Raw genomic sequence first — 20,022 nt, 5'->3', positions numbered from 1 at the left:
ATTTTGGGATTAAAGCGAGAAATAAATATAAAGTATTATATACACTGGGTATCTTTAATCACAACCGAAAAAAAAAGTTTATTGTGGTGTTACGAGTGCGATATCACAGGAAAATTCTATTTCACTCTATTTGATAATGGACTTGCTTAAAAAAGATACATATTTTTTTTTTTTTATAAAGATGGTTATGAGCCCACTATTAATATGCTATAGTGGCGACGAAGTGCGCAGCACCCATCACGTACGCGGCCAAGACAATTTCACGTTATACGTTATGATATACTAAATAAACAAGCGAAATATCCTTATTGAGGTGCATGCTAACGATTCAAAGACTCGAAAATTAATTAGTGTCCCTTTCATTCTTTATAGACATGTGTCATCTCCCACTCGGGATGGAGGCGGGGTGGATCGCTGATGCTGACATCATGGCATCCAGTTACCAAGACGACGACCACGCCCCACACCACGCCCGTCTCCATGGCAACTCTGCTTGGATACCACATCCAAATGACGCCAGACCGTTTATTCAGGTATATACGCAGTGAAACATGAAACATTTCGCAGACATTAAACTCGGATGACTTCTGTGTTGTCCTATATACCGTATTTGCGTGAAATTCTGAATTATTTATTTCGAGTAAAGTGGACAAAGCTTAATACTTTTGTCATTCGTTCTTACACTAAAGCAAGATTTCACTTATTGAATAATTATGAATACTTATGTTAATGAAAACCTATTTTTGTGTCCACTACGGAGTCGGGCTGGTCATAATCTGCTGCTTTCGTAGGTCCCTGGCAAATCACTTTTGGTTGGGTGCAGCCATTTGTCCGCATTATTGTGTACCCTTGCATGCATGATAGAAATAAAGATATTATAAATAATTTTCGGCATGATATCTATCGGATAATAATATAGCATTTACAATGAGTTTATGTATTGTGCATTGATGGTAGGAAACATTATAATTATACTATATCCCTTTATTCTATTTTTATTAGTAAGGAGTTATTTGAATATTTGAAAAAAGAAAAAAAAAAACACACACACAGATAAGTGTTTAAATTGTCTGTACCAAAGAAATGGCTTTATGTGGTGTTGAAGTAATGATTTTATATTTCATCCATCCTATGCATAATCAATTTGCTTAAAGAAATCAATAAATTCTTTCATTGAGAACAAAATCTGAAGTAAAAGCGTTCATAAACACCTTCTGCAGACAAAAAACAATCCACACCTCATATTTACAGCCAGTGTTTGAAATTTTGAATATATATGAATTCTTAGTTTCACGAATGAATAATTATTGTAACAAAAGAGAGGTTCTAAGGTTCTAATGTTATCTTTTCTCAACATACCATTTCTCTCCCTCCCCCCCCCCCCTACCCCCTTTTGGGACATCCTCCTTCCTTTCACTGACAACTCTAAGGCGACATTTCCTCAACGAATGGTCATCACGGGAATCAGTGGGAATGCTGCGGGATGATTGTTCCAATTCTTGTGAGATTCATTTAAGATTACATTATACAGGACTTGTATATCTATTGTTGTGTGAAAATTATTTGCTTCAGAAGGGTCTCATAGTCATACTCTCATATTCAAGTAATGTGCAGTTTAATATAATGCCCTGTCACTGTACAGGCATGCTAACCTGGAAAAATTACACTGCACTGCACATTACTTGAATATGAGACCATGAGTAATACCATGAGTAGTACCACTACTCATAGTACCACTACCAGGCATAGGTAGGTCTAGTACAATGTATATGTTCAAGACAGACACTGCAACTGCACTCACCACTAGTCAGTTAACAGAGCAGACTCAAGGCGCTAGACTTCTAACAATGTTAAAAGTAAAAGTGCTAATATAAGTCTAACATTACTGCTGTTCAGAAGTTCAATTTCTACTATTCTAGATCTTATTCTTATCTCTCTGGAGATCTAGTCTATTCTACATCTTCTACTATCTACTTAATCATCATCCTCCTCCTCCTTCGGCCTTCCTCCTCATCGTCATCATCATCATCACCATCATCATCACCATCATCATCATCATCATCCTCCTCATCCTCCTCGTCATCATCATCATCACCATTATCATCATCATCATCATCATCATCACCACTATCTACTTAGAAATTCTAACGTTACAGTGCACTGCACATTGCATTGTCAGTTTGCGTAAGACGAACTGTAGGCCCTACACAAATTCGAGAGTGTGGGACTGTAATCTACGCTAAGCGATGAAGATGAGGAATGAAACTACAATAAACGCGTTCCTATGTCGCTGCAGATCAGAGCAAATACTTGGAATAACACAATCAACTATGGTGATTGGAAGTATATTTGAGAAACTTATATTCTACACAGAGATGTCTGGAAAAACATGCTTCACCTGCTGTCGGTCGGCTTCTGCCACGTCTGCCATCTTGACTGTCAGGTTTGTTTGAATGCGATTGCAGTTGGATCGCGTCACGTCTGTTCACTTGACAGCGCAGCGTGGACTGACTAGTAACACACACGAGTGGTGCATGCTCATCGATCGTGCAGTCGGGAAGTCAGACGACTTGCGATCCGATTCGACTCAACACAAGTCGCTATCACCGCGACTGAGGGATGACAATTTTCATCTTTCTCCTCTCCCCCTACGAATACTTGCTGTTACATAGACGATGTTTATCTATCCTCTACTTTACCTTTTAGTTTTATCCAGTCCATGCAGCTTGCACCGATTCTCAAGCTACGCCAAATCAAGGTGAATGTTAGTTAGATCACCAGTGTCCCGTGGCATAAAACTAACCGTTGAATTTCAACGCTAACTACCGTCAAAATTAGGCGTCACAGCCAATCAGCATCAAGGATTATAAAATTTACCGCTAATTTGAAGACTTACCGCTAGAAAGGAGCGGTAAGTCCAGCGGTAAGGGTTTTATGCAACAGGGCACAGTTTTACAGAGATGTTTCTTAAAGATTACAGAAGTAGGATAATGAATGAAACGCCGTGACTGTCCATAGTTTTAGGTTCATCATCTCGTGGCATCACACAACCATTTCCCAATGTCGCGCATGCAAGAGCCACGTCATTCGCCACTGCCAGGTCCCTCTCGGTACAAGCCCAAGGTTGTAACATTGCATTGCAGCTCAGAAGATGAGGCATAGTCTGGCTGCCCTGCCCACACTCACACTCTGCAGAGCTATCAGTGTACCCCCACTTTGGAACAGCATGTTTGCCTTGCACTTCCCCATGCGCGATCTTAATCTGTTCAAACTACGCCAGGTGATCCATGACTGTTTGGAACCTGCAGGGAGTGACTCGGTTGGATTGATTTGCATGTGATTGTCGTATCCAGATTCCCTTAATCTGTCATCCCACAGTTTCATACGTTCTGTTGATACGTTGCTTTCTAAGGGGGAGACAGTGGCCAGGAAGCTTCTGCGTGATTTCAAGCGTTGTGGTATCACAGCATGGCCAAAAAGGGGATGTCTTTCGTCTTCCATCTGCCTGAAGGCGTTCCTTTTTGCTTGCAACCGCCCTTCTTACATCAGGGGGGGGGGGGGGGCGATTCCGGAGAGAATGTAGATGTCGTCAGTCTTGGTAGGCTTCATGCAGCCAGTGATACAGCGACAGCTTGTGTTCAGCACTGGGTCGATCTTCTTCGCATGAGCTGAACGCTCCCACACTGCGCAAGCATACCGTTCAGCAGCAGAGAAGCAGAGAGCCAAAGCTGTTGACCTGATGGTTGTTGGATTTGCTCCCCACAATGATGTGCTCAGCTTGCGAAGTAGGGTATTCCTGGCGCTCGAACCTTCCCTTTCAACTTCATGACATGCGATTTGAAGGTTAGGGAACAAGGGTGACGCCAAGATACACTGGGTTGTCACAGTGTTCTAGGACTGTACCATTCCATGAGATCTTTAGTTTCCGGTTTGAGTGCATGTTCTTCAGATGGAAGGCGCACACCTGTGTCTTAGATGGATTTGCTCTCAGGTGATTTGCGTTATAATAGGAGGACAGGTTGTCAAGTGCCTCAGTCAAAGTAGTTTCCGCTTCAGGAAAGTCCACAGTCTGGGTGGTGATGCACAAATCGTCTGCGTAGATAAAGCTCCTGGTGTTGTGGTGAATAGGCTGGTCATTCACGTAGATGTTGAACAAGATGGGTGCCAAGACACTCCCTTGAGGTAGCCCATTCTTTTGCTTACGCCAGCGACTTCTCTTTCCTGACAGCTCAACATGAAAGCGTCGGTTTTGGATCAAACACTCCACCATTCTGGTTAGGTGTGAGTTCCGAGTCATGGCAAGTACTTTATGTAGGAGTCGACGGTGGTTTACAGTGTCGTAAGCTGCTGTCAGATCAACAAATACAGCTCCTGTAATGATGCCTTTTTGGAAGCCATCCTCGATGTGTTGGGTAAGATTCAGGAGTTGTCCCACACACGACTTTCCAGGTCTAAACCCTGCCTGCTCCTTGATGAGAGATGGATCTACTACATCTACGAGGCGGGTCAAGATGAGGCGCTCAAATAGCTTGTATGTATGGCAAAGAAGTGATATCGGCCTGTAGCTCTTTGCTGCAGCGGCATCTTTCCCAGGCTTCAGAAGGGCGATGACACGGGCACGGCGCCAAATCTTTGGTATATAGCACCTCTCCATGCAGTTGTTATACATAGACAGCAACCAATGTTTCGAGGCTGGACCCAGGTTCTTGATCTGCTCGGTCATGATGACATGTCATCCAGGCCAGTCAGCTTTCCCAGCTTTGGCTGTGCAGATAGCGGCATCAAGTTCTCCCATCGTAAATGGTCTACAGAGCTCCTCAATGGCTTCAGGATATTCAGCAGATTTGTGTCGCTTCTCTCTTGTTCCTGTCTTGCCATTGAGAAGGAGTTGGTGGGCTACTTGATCAGCCGTCGGTTGCGTTGTATGAAGTGTTGCGGCTCTCTTTGGATCCTTGTTGATACGTTTGCATCTATTCGGAACATGCAGCCCCCAGTAGGATCCAGGATGCTGTTGATCTACCGGCTTTGTTTTTACTTGCACCTGGCAATTTTTTTATTTGTATAATGATTATTGCCATCTGTAAATACACTCCGTCCGTTGGCCTTTGATGACACCGTCCGTGTACCATCGCAGTATTGCTTCCCGCGAAAAGCTGCAACAGGGATTATACTCCTTCAGGTTCAAGGTTCAGAATTCAAGAAGTCCAAGGCGAACAAGGCATATTAGATAAAAGAATGGTATTATTCAGAGGGATGAAGGTTCTGGTGCGAGTTTCTTCACTTTGTCTCCCTCTTCAAATCAAATTTGTTAAGATCGCAATTGCTAGTAGCTGATCTGTAAATTAACAAACATGTCGGAAAAAAGGAAGTGGGACTCGAACCTGTCATCTACTGCTTTCCGCAGTGAATGACAGGTTCGACGGAAGCAGTGCATGACAGGTTCGAGTCCCGCTCAGTTCCTTCAATATTTTTCCCCGACATGATTGTGTGTTAATTTACAGATCAGCAGTCACTGCCGAATTTAATTTGTAGATGGAGACAAAGTGAAGCAAAACTCGCACAAGAAATTGTTTATTGGTATTTTACTGGACCAATAGGACTTTTTACAATTCAATTCAATTTGAATGAAATTTATTTCCATAAAAAAAACACATGTCTGTTGTCGATACAGATTCACAGAAAAAAAAAAACCCTTAGGGGCCTATCAAAACAAAAATATGCACTGTATAATTATGAAACTATCTATTGGTGTTTGTTGGATATGTATTGGATTTTTCAAGTCAAGTTCAAATCCAATCATGTTGATTTATTTCATCTCCAACACATTAGGGATATAACAATGAAATGTTAATCGCGGTGTATGCAATTTAAACAATGTCACGACATCAGCACAACAATGTGATGAACATATAATAACATGTAAATAAAGACACAGGTAAATTATAAACAGACGTACAAATAAATGCTTTCTCATTATGGTAAACTCAGAAACAAAATGGTTGGAAATGAAATGGAGGGGACCGTGCGATAAAGCAGAGCTTGTGATGAGCAGTCCCCTCATAAAAAGAAGAAAATGATTTGTAATGGAACAACAAGAAATTAGTTTTTCTTTAGTGGCATTCGCCATGGAGCAATACTCAGTACTTTGTTTCCCCTATTGAAACCAACAGGCCTGTTGGTTTTGATGGTCCATTTTAGCCTATTGGGATTTCGACCTGATGGGCACTGTTTTCACAATGTTTACATTTATACGTCGTAAGACACTATAAACTCTAGAGGGTCGCAAAGACGGAACTTTAGGTCTATCATAAATTCATGTATTATACATTGTTAAGTATATGAATTGACAAACGTATACTTTGTATTTTGTTATGTATTTCTTTTTGTTTGATTGATGAAAAATAGTAACTGAATTGAATTGAAATGCATAGATAGAAAGAACTCTGCGTGATCAGCCGTCACATCCACTGCTCGTGATCACAACGTACACTGACACTGCAGTACTACATGACGTGCATGGCGTGCAATGTGAGCTATGTCGTCTGCTATAAAAATGGTCTCGACAAAATATTTGCCTTTGCAGTCGTTGGAAACAACAGTGTTGATCAAAAACTCAGAAATGATGCAAAATGAATACAGAAATTTGTCATGACACAAAGTCTACAAATTTTCCATGATAAAATTAGTCTAATTTTTGAGTGAAATGTCCTCATTGAACGCAGAAATGAAACAGCTCCCATGGGTTCCCATTATGCTTTGCGATAAGAACTTCCTCTTCGAATAGCTCGCTAACCATGGCGGTGGGCAAGAATAAACGACTCTCTAAGGGAGGCAAAAAGGGATCCAAGAAGAAGATGTAAGGATATGATAAAGTACTTTTGAACATCGTTGTATATCATTCTATGGATATGATGAAACAGTAATCCTTAAAATGTACTGATTACTCAGATATTTTTTGATACTTCTCGCGGTTGTAGCGTCCTTCTCCTGATAACAAATGTGGACACTAAGTGCACTGGCGCATACGGCCATACGGTGATGCGGCGGAGCTGTACGGGGAGCTACTGTAGCTGTACGTGTGGGTGATAGTGAATGATTGATTGGTGAGCTAACTGTGGCAAACTCGGCGTTAAGTCACTTTCTATTTAGTGGCGATATCGGCACGTGATCGATTTGCTATATGTAAGGTTTTTCCAGATGTGGTACTGTCCAGGCGACGTCTTACAAAGTGTAATTACAACCTTACAAGTCTCTTTACTAGGGTGTCTGTAGCATTTTTGCAACTTTTGAAATTCTATAAAAGGTGGATTATAAACTATTTCATTAATCATATGAAAGAAAAATATGTCATTAGCATATATTTCAAATTTCATGGCAAAATAATTATTCTATCTCGAGAAATTCAACTTTCAAATCACTGCAATATTACAACTTTTTTTTTGACGAGCACGCACGAAAATGTGTCCAAATCATGTTTGCAAACAAGGCCGGTAAGTAGCATTCGCGTGCAGATCGCCAGCGACCGGTTAATGAGCGTACAGCGGATTGCTAAAACGCGTTAACCAGCGCAGAAGCCACTCCCCCTCGTGTCGTCATAATACATGTTGTGCGTACGTATACAGCGCTCAGCGTTGTGAATGAATACGTAGCGCATGCATTCCGGCCCAGCCAACATCGGCGGACGAGCTAGCGAGCGTGCATTTGAGTGTATTACACACTGTACACACACGCTATATGCGCTACACTACGTACGTGTGTACACACGTACACAGCTGGCTACTGAATGCGACGACTATTAAACACGTCGATGCTGTCGAGATCTATGGCAGTTCAAGTGAAAATGTTATATGGCTATTTAGCCATGAATGCCACTTTACCACCATTCGTGGCTGAAGAGTGTAGCTTCCAAAATCGTTGCTTGCCCTTTTTTGTCGATTGGAAGTTCAGTCGTAAAAATCGGTATTTGTACCTACCTTCCACCGTGGTGTACCGCTTCACAATTGACTTGCCTGATATGGTGCGTTGTGTAGCCTAGGCCTATCTGTTAGTAGTGTTACAGTGTTGTGCTGCATAAGATCGCGAGAAAGACTGTAACTCGTGCATCTTTAGTGCACTTTTCTATTGAAGTATTAAAAAAAGATATTATGACTCTACATGGTCATTCGTTTGGATTGCTTACTCATACATTGTAGGCCTGTTATGATCATTATCAATCCAGTAATAGTACATGTACTTTGACTACGTTGAAACTGATGCGCCAGGTGGTTTACGAGCGTGTTACATACATGCACATTGTGAATGCTGGGCAATCGTAACCCCATAGAACTCAGTGCTGTAGAACTATCGCAAGCGAAGCGACGTGACAGCTAGCTAGCTAGCTCAGTCTGTTTTCAGTGGCACGGGTGTGCGCGCGCGCACGTACTCGTAAGTAGACACACACACAGCGATCTAGCGAACTACATTGTATGTAGCTACGTAGCTACCCAGTACCTTGCGACGGTAGTCACACTGCTGACCTACACGTGTAGGTCCGTGAGATACACACACACACACACACACACACACACACACACAGCGCGCGAGCTAGCTGCATGCGCGCCATGTGGCGGCGAATGCGTGTAGATTTACATATGTATGAGCGTATTTGCTCGGACGTTACTATGGTTGTTGCATACGAAGCCACGCCTAACACGTTCGCTGAGATCAAAAAGTTATTGCAAGGGGTATCTTCTAGGCAATATCCCCGGTCCAAGACGTGGAGCTAGCGAAAAACCAACCTCACCATCGGATTCAGCACATCCTAAACTACTCGCATGCCACACGCTGGTACAAGTAGCGAAGCAGACGCCGAGATATCGAGATAGGTGTGATTCTAACGACATTTACACCAATTTATCGTCGGAGTCATGTACCAGCGCTTTGATAGATTATGGAGCAAAACTTCCTCTTTCATATGATACCAAATTTGTTAGGATTCGATAGCGGCATGGACCGGGGATTTTGCAATAAATGCGATATTTTAGCACAAAACGCGGGGTCAAACAGCGTAGGCGCGCGACTCCATTGTGTTCTATGAGGCTTGCGTGTTGTAAGATAGGGGCGCGTTTTGTCCGAAGGTTGGCAGTGCGCGATCAGACACCCTATCTTTACCTGATCTAACGTATTGCTGGTATCGCGGTAGTGGAGGCACCGCAAGTAATGCACTTGTCAATGTAATGACGCACCCCACTACCCCCGGACATGGGTGCGTCATGGTCATTTTTTGACTGACCACACGGGGTTTTTGACGCACCCCCACAGTCACTTTTTGACGGACCACACGGGGTTTTTGACGAACACCACAGTCACTTTTTTGACGGACAACACGGGGTTTTTGACGAACACCTAGGTCACTTTCTTGACGGACATCCTCGGTGCATTTGACGCACCCCGTAAATACTGAAAGGATTTTTGCATACGCTTTATTCACGCAATTTCATTTTCTTTCGGTTCGTAAACACAATTTGTCAAAGTTTCGGCAAGTTTCCCTTACCCTGGCCCTGTAAGCACCGTACCGTCATTCACCGTACATCACTCTGCTGCTACGATATTCAGAATGTGATGTGCATGCGATCCATAGTCACCTGGCCATGACTAAACTTGTCTGCAGATGCGCTGTATGTGCGCGGCCATTTCTAGTCCGGTTGAATGCAACACATGGACGATGTACGTTCGATGAGGAATAACGAGCACGCTGCTCACTTGCGAATTGCACAGCGTTAGCGAGCGAGTCGCGCACCACTAGCACTCGACTTGCCTGCTACGGCAGGTACGCGCAGTACGCACCACGCAACGGTATACCAAAGATCGTATACGGAATTCCGTATACGATCTTTGATTTTACTATTTAGTACTGTGAGGTTGAAATCGTTATATCGCTAAACAGTCCGTCTGGCTTGAGAGTGAGTATGCGTGATTTCATGAGTTTGTTGGAAAGAAAATGTGAGGAGAAAGGGTGGCTTTTAAATCATTTGCTTGCCAGATTCGGGCAAGCATTTTTCCCTCTTAGGCCTACTCCAAAACGCTTCCCGACTTTGGTTTTCACTTGCCGCGGGAATTGAAGCGCTCACTGTAAATTCACTCGCGGTACGTACGTGTATCCGGTACTGGTAGCGTGCAAAAATGCGTGCAGTTTTCCATAGCCAAGTGCATACCATGACCCACCCCTCGGTTCAGAATAATGCGTGTTATTTTCCATAGCCAAGTGACGTACCATGACGCACCCCTCGGTCAAAAATTTGACGACAATGATGGGATTTTGACGCACCTCTCGGTCAAAAATTTGACGGACATAGCTGGTAAAATGACGCACACCTGGGTCACAAATTTGACGGACCAAACGAGGAAATGACGCACCCATGTCCGGGGGTAGTGGGGTGAGTCATTACATTGACAAGTGCATAATCATCGACTTGCGTGGACACTTCACAGCGAACCGGCCCAGGCTACAATAACTAGTAACGGTTACACGCCTACGGTAATCGTCAACCTCTCAGTATCGGTATCTAGTAAATTATCTCATGATGCATGATGATGATGAGCATTGCATTGGCCAGAGTGCTCAAGGCAAGGGGGCCCCTGTTCACTTATCAATCCATCTCATGAGCTTGACCGAAAGATCGGTCTGTATCTGTCCGTCGGGGAATGTTCCACGGAGACTGCGTCTGGCTTCATGGATCCCCTCCGTATACAGACCGAAGTCAATTATTGCGGCTCCTTTGTGGAGCAGTCGCGCACAGATCAAACGTTACGAGACCAATTTTCAGACAGCTTTTTTACATTCAAATAAGTTTGACATGACATGACAGATTATGCAGCAATATTTGGGATATATTTCTCACATTGTGCAATCGAAATACTCACATAAACTCGGCTATAACGCAGAAATTTTATCGATATCGCAACATCGCCGTTCGCAAGCAGTAAGTCGCCATTTTGAATGGTAAGCCAATCACATGCGAGGTACGTGTTTTAGTGAAACACGTAGAAACTACCTCGCATGTGATTGGCTAATAGATTCATAGTGTATGTTTCTGCATTTAACGTGACGACGCGACAGGCTGTGTTTTACGTTGAAAATTCTACTAAAATGTTGGATTATTCATTAATCTGGTGAGTGTAATGTATTCTTAAAAAGCTAATTTCACTATACAAGCTTAAATTTGCCGACCTAGGGCCGTGAATTAGATGCAATCGAGAAGGGTGAGGTACCTCACCCAATTTTCCATAGAGACAGTGGTTAAGAACATCCACACAGCAATGGGTAGGGGAGAGCGGGGTGAGTTGGGACGCGGGTCAAATGGGACACGTCCTCTGAATCAAAAACTGTTCAACCAATCAGCGATTGGCTAATATCTACAATAAGTCCCTAGCAACCATACATCACATTAAGAAAGCCATGCAGTTCGGCAAATTCTAAGTGGTCATAAATTGCTATTGAAAATTTTCCCCCAAATATGATTTTTTTTTTAAATCAGGTTAATTAACCTGTTGTCTTTGTATTCATGATTTCAAGGGCACAATTGAAGCTGGTGGTGAGCCTTATTGATATGCAACTAATATAACTTGTTTTTGACAAATGCCTGCATGGTTACTGAGCAGTTGTACATATCTATGTATATGCCATGTGAGGGACAGTTGGGACAACGTGTCCCATTTGTCCCTCATAATAGCATTACATGTAAAACAGTTCAGATTTTCAAACATGTTGTTCAAACTTGTTTTGTTGAAATAAAGATCATTTTAAAGCATGTTTGACTGTTTTCATTACCAATGTTTCATTACGCCTTCAAACTTTGACTTTTCCGACATGTTTATAGGATGTCACACTTTACCCCACTTTACCAACACCGTCCCATTTCTCCCTTGCCGTTGTCCCACTTTACCCACGGGTGGGTCAACTTCTCCCCCAAAATAAGGTTTTTTCTTTTCATTAACTGCAGAAAATTGAGAACAGTGCCACCCCCAGTTTATAGCTCTTTATGTAACCTACCATATGAACCTTCATGCAAGCCCGCAAGGAAATGTAATCATCTCTTTTATAAAAAGATATCAGAAGAAAATCGGCGAACTTGAAATAATGTCCCACTTCTCCCCGCTCTCCCCTACTGATACCTTCCGTCTGTCTACGGAGGACAGCGTTAATGGCAAAATGTAAAAGAGTCCTCCGGACAGACGGATCTTTCTGTCTACTCATGAGCGAGCTCACATCCGACACGAAAATTGCAGCAACACAGCAAGTTCTTACAGTTAATATTATTATTATTTTTTGTTACACGTGCAATGATCTTCATCACATGAAGAAAAAAGTAAAGAAAAAAAAATTCTATCAGCGCGTTTTGACAAAAATTGAGTTTTAATCATCCAATACTAGGCAATATTGATAGTACATGCAGCAACTCACTGAAACATGGCCATGGCATGGGTGCCAGCAGTTTCACTCAATGCCGGGCTGCCGCACCTGTCGGCCTGATCTCACTCAAATTTCGAGCCGAAATTTTCGATGCTTTTTTTCTGTGGCTCTCGCCTCTCCATGCACGAATCAGCCCAGGAAAGTGAAATCTGACATCATTTCACAAATATTATACAATAAAGAGAAAAATAAAATCGGGGCTAGCCTGATCTTGTGCATAAGTATTTCAAATTAGACTGTCTATCTACTTTCCCACAATGATAGAGTAGGTGGTACTCGAATGTGTCAGCAAACTGATCACTCTGTATTAGGTCTTGCGGATTCATCTTCTTTGTGAATTCCCCCATCCACCAGCCTTATGGCACCTTTTGTGCAAGCATCTTGTAGCATCCAGCGCAAACGACAGCGCGCAAGCCATGCAATAAATGCAATGTACAGAAATCTCCCGTGCATGCGTGCGCAAGCTTGCTCTGAAAATCCCACAGCTTGCATGCAATGGCTTGCACTCTGTCTGCAATATGATACACAATCTTCAAATGAGTGAAATGAATACACACTTCTTGCTTTACATCATAACCTAAAGGAACAGGATTGTTGAAATCCAAGAATTAATCCTGAGGTTAAAGGTGAATTGAGTGTATATGAGTTATATTTTCATCAAATGCTATTGATGAGATTTTTCTCTCTTGTGTGCAGCACTGATCCCTTCACCAAGAAAGAATGGTACGATGTCAAGGCTCCTGCCATGTTCAACATCCGCAACATCGGCAAGACTCTGGTGACCAGGACACAGGGAACTAGTAAGGATATATCATGTACTACTGTTCAAATGTGACTTTTGACTGTAAAAGGAAATAAAATACCATCATAATACAAGAGCAGTTCTAAACATTAAGGCCTTCACAGATTTATAAGTTATCATAAACTTTAAAAGTCATCATAAACATGAACAACATTAACTAGTACATTGTAGGTGCGAGAAGTGAAAATGCATGCATGTTTTGTTTCAGATGTTGAACTGTTCCTGTGTTCACTAAAAGCTGATGAGAATGTTTCATGTTTGTAGTTATTGTAAATTACTGCTTGTATTACAAAATGTGAACCTTGCCCTATAAGACATTCTCTGATATTTACCTGGTATTTCCCCAGAGGTAACTGCCTTTACATGTGAATATACATTTCTACATCGTAAATCTCATCTTTTTAAAGGAAAAAAGAAACAATTTTTGCGTATTTGTTTTATATTATATTTTGCATTGAGGAGAGATATAGAGAGAGATCAGTTCCAGTAGTACCACTGGCTTTGAATTTGGGTCTCGCAGCTTCTATTCATCATGCTGTCTTTATCTGCCTCACAGAGATCGCCTCCGACGGTCTGAAGGGACGTGTGTTTGAGGTCTCCTTGGCTGACCTCCAGAACGATGAGGTTGCCTTCCGCAAGTTCCGCCTGATGGTGGAGGATGTCCGTGGCCGCAACTGCCTGACAAACTTCCATGGCATGAACCTCACCAGGGACAAGTACTGCTCCATGGTCAAGAAGTGGCAGGTGCAAAGAATATATGTATTTTCATTCACTTTCACTGAAACAAGATTAGTTTTGAGAGTAACAGTGAAAGATAACTTTCTGGATCAATATGCCTATTTATCTCTGTAGTGTAATCTGCCAGACTTTACTAAAAGAAATGGAAATTTTCATCATAATGATTAGGTATGCTAATATATGCATAAAATCATACATTTTGCTCTAAATCAGAAAGTAAAGCTCCTAGAATCCTAATTTTTGGTGATAATATTCTTTGTAGCATTCCTAACAATGTACTCGAAAAAACAAAATCTGGTATCAAAATCAATTTCTTGTGTATTTTTATTGTTGTTTTATGAATTTCTTATTTATTTCTTTGTTTTTCAATCTTTTGTTTTATCATTTTTTGCAAGATTTATGACAGAACCTATTTCAAGCATGATTATGCTAAAATTAATTGATTTCATCATATGAAAGTGAAAATAATCATATCTTTATGAATAAAGTGAGAAAAGTCCATTTGCATAGACTTTATACACAAAATCACGTTTTTGAGCCATTTTCGGTTTGACAAGCTTGTATAAACAAACATTGACGTGATTTTCGCAAAAATGGTGTCAAAAGATGTACGAGACTTGAAAGTAAAAAGTCAGCGAACGGCACGGTCAAAAAATTTCGCGTGGCGGAGTAGTCACAAAAAATGTCGAGGGGGAAGGGGTTGATTCAACCCCCCCTCCCCCCCGGCCGTTTTAGGGTTAGAATAAAGCCTGCATGAACATTATTATATGATTATTATATTTTATTTCAGGAAGACATTAGTTTGGATTTTTAAGACAAGAAATGTGGCTAAAGAAAAGACACAATGTGGCTTTGATTATTATGCTGCTAAGATGAAGCACTACTGGAGATTCTAAATTTCATAATAAGATTCAGGTCGAGTACTTGCTTAAGCTCTTCGGGCTAACACTAAACATGTAAAAGAGATGAATGAGAAATTCACCGTAAAGTATAGCATCATAATATGTGGTCTATGTCATGGATGCTGGGGTGCTTTTGGAAATATGTCAATGCTCTGATATAGTTGGATGCTAACTTGGATGTGGCGTGTCTTTGTGTACAATGTAGACTCTCATTGATGCCAACGTGGACGTCCGCACCACTGATGGCTACCTCCTTCGCCTCTTCTGCATTGGCTTCACCAAGCGCCGACAGAACCAGATCAAGAAGACCTCCTACGCCCAGAGCACCCAGGTCCGTGCCATCCGCCGCAAGATGGTGGAAATCATGACCCGTGAGTGCCAGGCCAATGACCTCAAGGAAGTTGTCAACAAGCTGTGAGTAACCATCCTTTGTCTGTCTTTTATTTCCACCATTAAGCCAGTTGTGTCATGACATGTCAGAACAGCCATATTAGTTCCAGGTGGAAGAATTAAGCAGGAAAAATAAAAGAATTAAATGTGTGTGCAATTATGCAGATGGATTTAAAAAAAAAGTAGAAGCCAAATTCATGTAGAATTGTGCCACAACAAAAAATGTGATTTTTCACATTTTGGGGTATGTGAAAATGGCACATATCCGTGGGTAAAGTAGCTGTACATATAAGATAAAACCCGCACTTATTCTTATACTTGTTTACCAAGTCTTGATCTTCACCTCTCTGCGCTTTCATACTTGCCCAACAGTAGACTTTAGCAGTCTAATTTATGTCCCAAGCATAAAGATAAGATGCAGCAAAATGATTATAGTCTTCTGTCATTTTGATGTGCAGGGGGTATCACTGGTTTTTAGATGCAAAACCCATACTGATGTGAATTAAACGAAGAGGTCATGCCTTTACTTTAACGGTAGTTTGAAGAATTTAGGTATAACATCTATATTAAAAGAGATTGAATCTAAAGACACTCCAATCAAGTTTTCAATCAGTTTTCAGTAGTGTTTATAGACTTGAACTGAAGCTCACTTATCGTGATATATGGTTTGCCACACAGGATCCCAGACAGCATCGCCAGGGACATCGAAAAGGCCTGTCATCGCATTTACCCACTTCACGATGTTCACATCCGCAAGGTCAAGGTCCTCAAGAAGCCCAAGTTTGATGGTAGGTAGACAGATGAACAGCGTTACAACCAGCTTTGATTTGTTCCCACTATTCATTTGCTAATGTGCTCTTTATGATCAGAGTAACTATATCAAGTGTAGGGTTAGCCCTCTGTTGGTCTTTACAACTCCTTATGTGATTAATGGGGGATCTGAGTAGTGTGAATGAAAGAAATCCAAGGATGAAGCAGCACCAACAAAATTACATTTGTATAAATTGAGTCCATCATGAAGGTCATGGCTGTGGATTTACATTCTCAAGCAGCAATGAAAACAGAAATTATTACAGGTACATATACAACTTTTTAGATGGAACCTCGTTGAGATTTTATGGTTCCATCGTAAGGGTTTTGGAGGCACTATTTTGACACTTGTGTTTTCATTTGTAAGATTAAAAAAAGAATGATTCATTGTTATGAATTATTTATTCATTTTATTTTATTTTTTTTATTTTTCATTATTATTATCATTATTATTATTATTATTATTATTATTATTATTTTTTTTTTTTTTGGGGGGGGGGGTGGGACTTTGGTACTAATATTCCACCATATGGTGAGTCTGTAATGTTTCACCATGAAATGATTGTTCATAAGAAAGATTAAATCCTTTACCCCCAGTCTCGCGTCTGATGGAGCTCCACGGAGAGGGCTCAGGCAGCGGCAAGACAACGACGGAGGACGAGACGGGAACCAAGGTGGACAGGCCCGACGGCTACGAACCACCAGTCCAGGAAAGCGTCTAAACCCAGCAGGCATATCCCGTGTTCCGGAAACATTGCCACACACTACACATCCAAAAGAGTACAGTTTAGACAGCAAGAGTTTCATTTGCCATCACAACAGAAGTCAACCCTGAGTTACAACTTCCAGGGTCTCCTGATTACTTTACAGGGGAGTCATCATCAAAGCCAGCCGCCATTGTTAGATTTCTCGGTCCAAATCACTGTTCATGAACTGACAGTTGTCATCATGCATTGCTGATAATGCAAAAATAAAAATCACATAAAATACTATATGCGTGTGAGCCAGCTAATTTGTTTGATGTCACGTATGTGTGTAATGTAAGTTGTTGATTGTTCCAGTGCTGAAAATTCTGGTAGAAGTGTATCCCCAAACCTATGGAATTCTGTTTCTCAAAATTTATTATTTCTTTTTTTTTTTTACTGACATACATGAATGGGGTAATTTGCTAGCAAATTAGTCCCAGTCAGCCTTATCATTAGGTATTCTGAGAATCATTACCACATATAAGGAAAAGTACACCTTCATATACATGTGAATTGAGAGAATACAACAATATTTATAGTAGAACACATCAGTGAAAGTTAGAGGAAAATTGGACAACCTGTTCAAAAGTGATGAATTTTTGAAGTTTCAGTGCTACCATGGCTAGATGAGAAGACCACTACAGCTTGTGGGGTCATGTGTGGAATGATACAAAGAAAATATGCACAAAATTTAACATATTTTCACTTTTCTCACATGGTAAAAGAGCACTTGACTTGACTCTTTCAGAAGGTAGGGGGAATAATATTACCCTTGGTATATGTCAGTCAGGGACAAGTCAAGGGAATGTGTACTTTCTTCAAAACATGAAATTTCGTGAAATTCTCTTTATAATTTTCTTTTTATCGTTCAATGCATGTGACATAAACTGTAGTCGTCTTCTCATCCAGCAGTAACTATGCAGAAACTTTTCAAAGATTCATAACTTTTGAGCAGATTGTCCAACTTTCCTCACACTTTCACTAATATGTATGTTCTACTAACATTGCCGCATTCACTATTTACTATTGCCGCTCGGTAACCCTCCTTGTTGCCTTCGAGTCTTTCCTCTATCAAACTTTCTCATTCATTTCCATTGAAGGACAGAAACAAGTTTTTCATTCTGTTTGATGGTACATGTATTTGATATTGTTGTGTGTGTGTGTGTGTGTGTGTGTGTGTGTGTGTGTGTGTGTGTGACTGACTTCAGGTACAATTCCAGTTTTTCCATTGCATCCTTCAAAAGAATTAAAAGAAAAATTAAGTAAAAGTACAGTCTGTAAATGTTAATCTTGTGGCTCTGGAAAGTGTACTAATGTTTTAATAGCACGTCCTATAAGGATTAGTGTAATTCATCATGTAAGAAAAATGGGCTTGACTTTTCGTCCTGCATACATGCAGTACATGTTTTGGCTGAGCTGCAGTTACATAACTGAATGTCAGATGATGAAAAAGAAAGCTCAGATCCTCTCAGCTGAAATCTACACAAATGCTATTTATGTGAAGTAAGGCAAATTGTATAATGATTTTACTGTATGCAGTTCAACCAAAGATGCACTATATACTTGTCTGGAAAGGAGCACTGTTTTTCTCTACATATAATTCGTAGCACACCTTACATGCACAAACTGAAAAATTACAAAACACAACCACACAACCACTCTTGTGTAAAAAGTAATATATTACTGAAATGTCGAACAATGTTTCTGGTATAAATGCAATCCAGATCAACAAGTCTTGATTACAAACATTCATTACACTACTGATAAGTTTGTTTCACATGAATGGAATATTCCAATGCACTGCTAACTGCAACTATGCACTTCCGCTTGGGCATAGAAAGACCTAAGATTGGAAGAAAACCAGAAATCTACAAAGTGAAACACACACACACAAATGCAACCTAACGTAGCAATGTACAAAAAGAACACACAGGTTTAGGAACTGGGATTTCTAATGCAAGGTTGCGATAGTGAGCACAGTGATTTCATGAAATACTGATGCCTCTAGAGGCTTTTACAGAATTTTGCTTCTTGTATCATAAACTGAAATATATCCTTTGCTCTCTTTTGTGTGGGTGTTGAATCCATGCACACTGATGCTTTTTACATGTACATTGTATCAGTGGACCTACCCACACAACCTTGTTTGGTACAAATGACAAAAAAAGAAGGAAAAAAAAAGTGTCTGTAGTTGTTCATGTATTTGAGAAATAATTTGAGTCCAATAAACCTGCAAGGGATTTGGCATATTGTGCCTTCAGTATATCAGTGGGATATACATGTACATCATTTGCTCTTTTTATGCAAATAAGCAAAAAAACATTTTCTTTGGTATCAAAACTGAAGGTATTCACTTATTCACTAATAAGTGAATGAAGATCAATTCAATGGGATCACCCATGTTTCCCAATGCTACCAGTCCTGAAAGGTTGTACACCATAGTTAACAGTCATTTGTATTTTGTTGTTGTTTACTACATCAAGTCATTTGATAGAACCGAGTACAATCCCCATGCAGTCCTGTACAATTGAATGACTACCATGCTAAATACACTGCACACAGAAGGTGGATACAAACATTAGGAACAACACAAAATGCATATTCTGCTTTGGACGGAGATAAAGTACATGACTAGTACAGGCCAACAATATCAGTACACACTAAAAACATGTAGAGAAACACATACAACTGTACTACCTCAAGATTTTCCACTGGAAACTTTAAAAGATTGTGCAATCCAGAACACCTAAATGTCCATACATTTACACTAGACATTGCAATGTTGGATCATAATTTAGTGATGTATTTCAAGGTGATTGATTAATTACATCTGAAGACAGTGATAAACTGATAAGTATTCTCAACACTTCAATTAATACACACTCCACTCACAAACATTGTATGCCATTATATGCAGCATATCCTACTCTATACAAATTGTACATTCACCAAATACAGGTATAGCTGTTTATAAATTTCTCTTTATCTACAGTAAAGAAGTCAAGATGATATAAATGGAAGGGATCAATACTTTACACAAGGCACAAAAGAGATAATAATATATACAACTTCCTGACTTTGCATTTGTTACAAATAGTGTACATAGAAAATGATATCTTCTGCTGAATTACACATATCTACATTACAAGAATTTCTGCAAAAATAAAAGCTGCTATATATTTG

General features: G+C 40.6%; 1 protein-coding gene across 1 annotated transcript; it reads left to right on the top strand.

Annotated features, from left to right (window-relative positions):
- Positions 1-6,778: 6,778 nt before the first annotated feature.
- LOC139710110 (small ribosomal subunit protein eS1-like) lies at positions 6,779-17,085 on the top strand. The gene is made up of 6 exons (XM_071622047.1): positions 6,779-6,856; positions 13,148-13,251; positions 13,810-13,997; positions 15,099-15,307; positions 15,962-16,071; positions 16,691-17,085. Exons 1-6 carry the CDS (start codon positions 6,795-6,797, stop codon positions 16,813-16,815), a joined length of 798 nt encoding a protein of 265 aa, XP_071478148.1. The 5' UTR covers positions 6,779-6,794; the 3' UTR covers positions 16,816-17,085.
- Positions 17,086-20,022: the final 2,937 nt, after the last annotated feature.

Source organism: Diadema antillarum, unplaced genomic scaffold, assembly GCF_040938485.1.
Source record: "Diadema antillarum isolate AM-2024a unplaced genomic scaffold, OU_Dant_1.0 scf00000038, whole genome shotgun sequence".
In the NCBI taxonomy this organism is placed as follows: domain Eukaryota; kingdom Metazoa; phylum Echinodermata; class Echinoidea; order Diadematoida; family Diadematidae; genus Diadema; species Diadema antillarum.
This window is presented reverse-complemented; position numbering and strand designations above follow the sequence as displayed.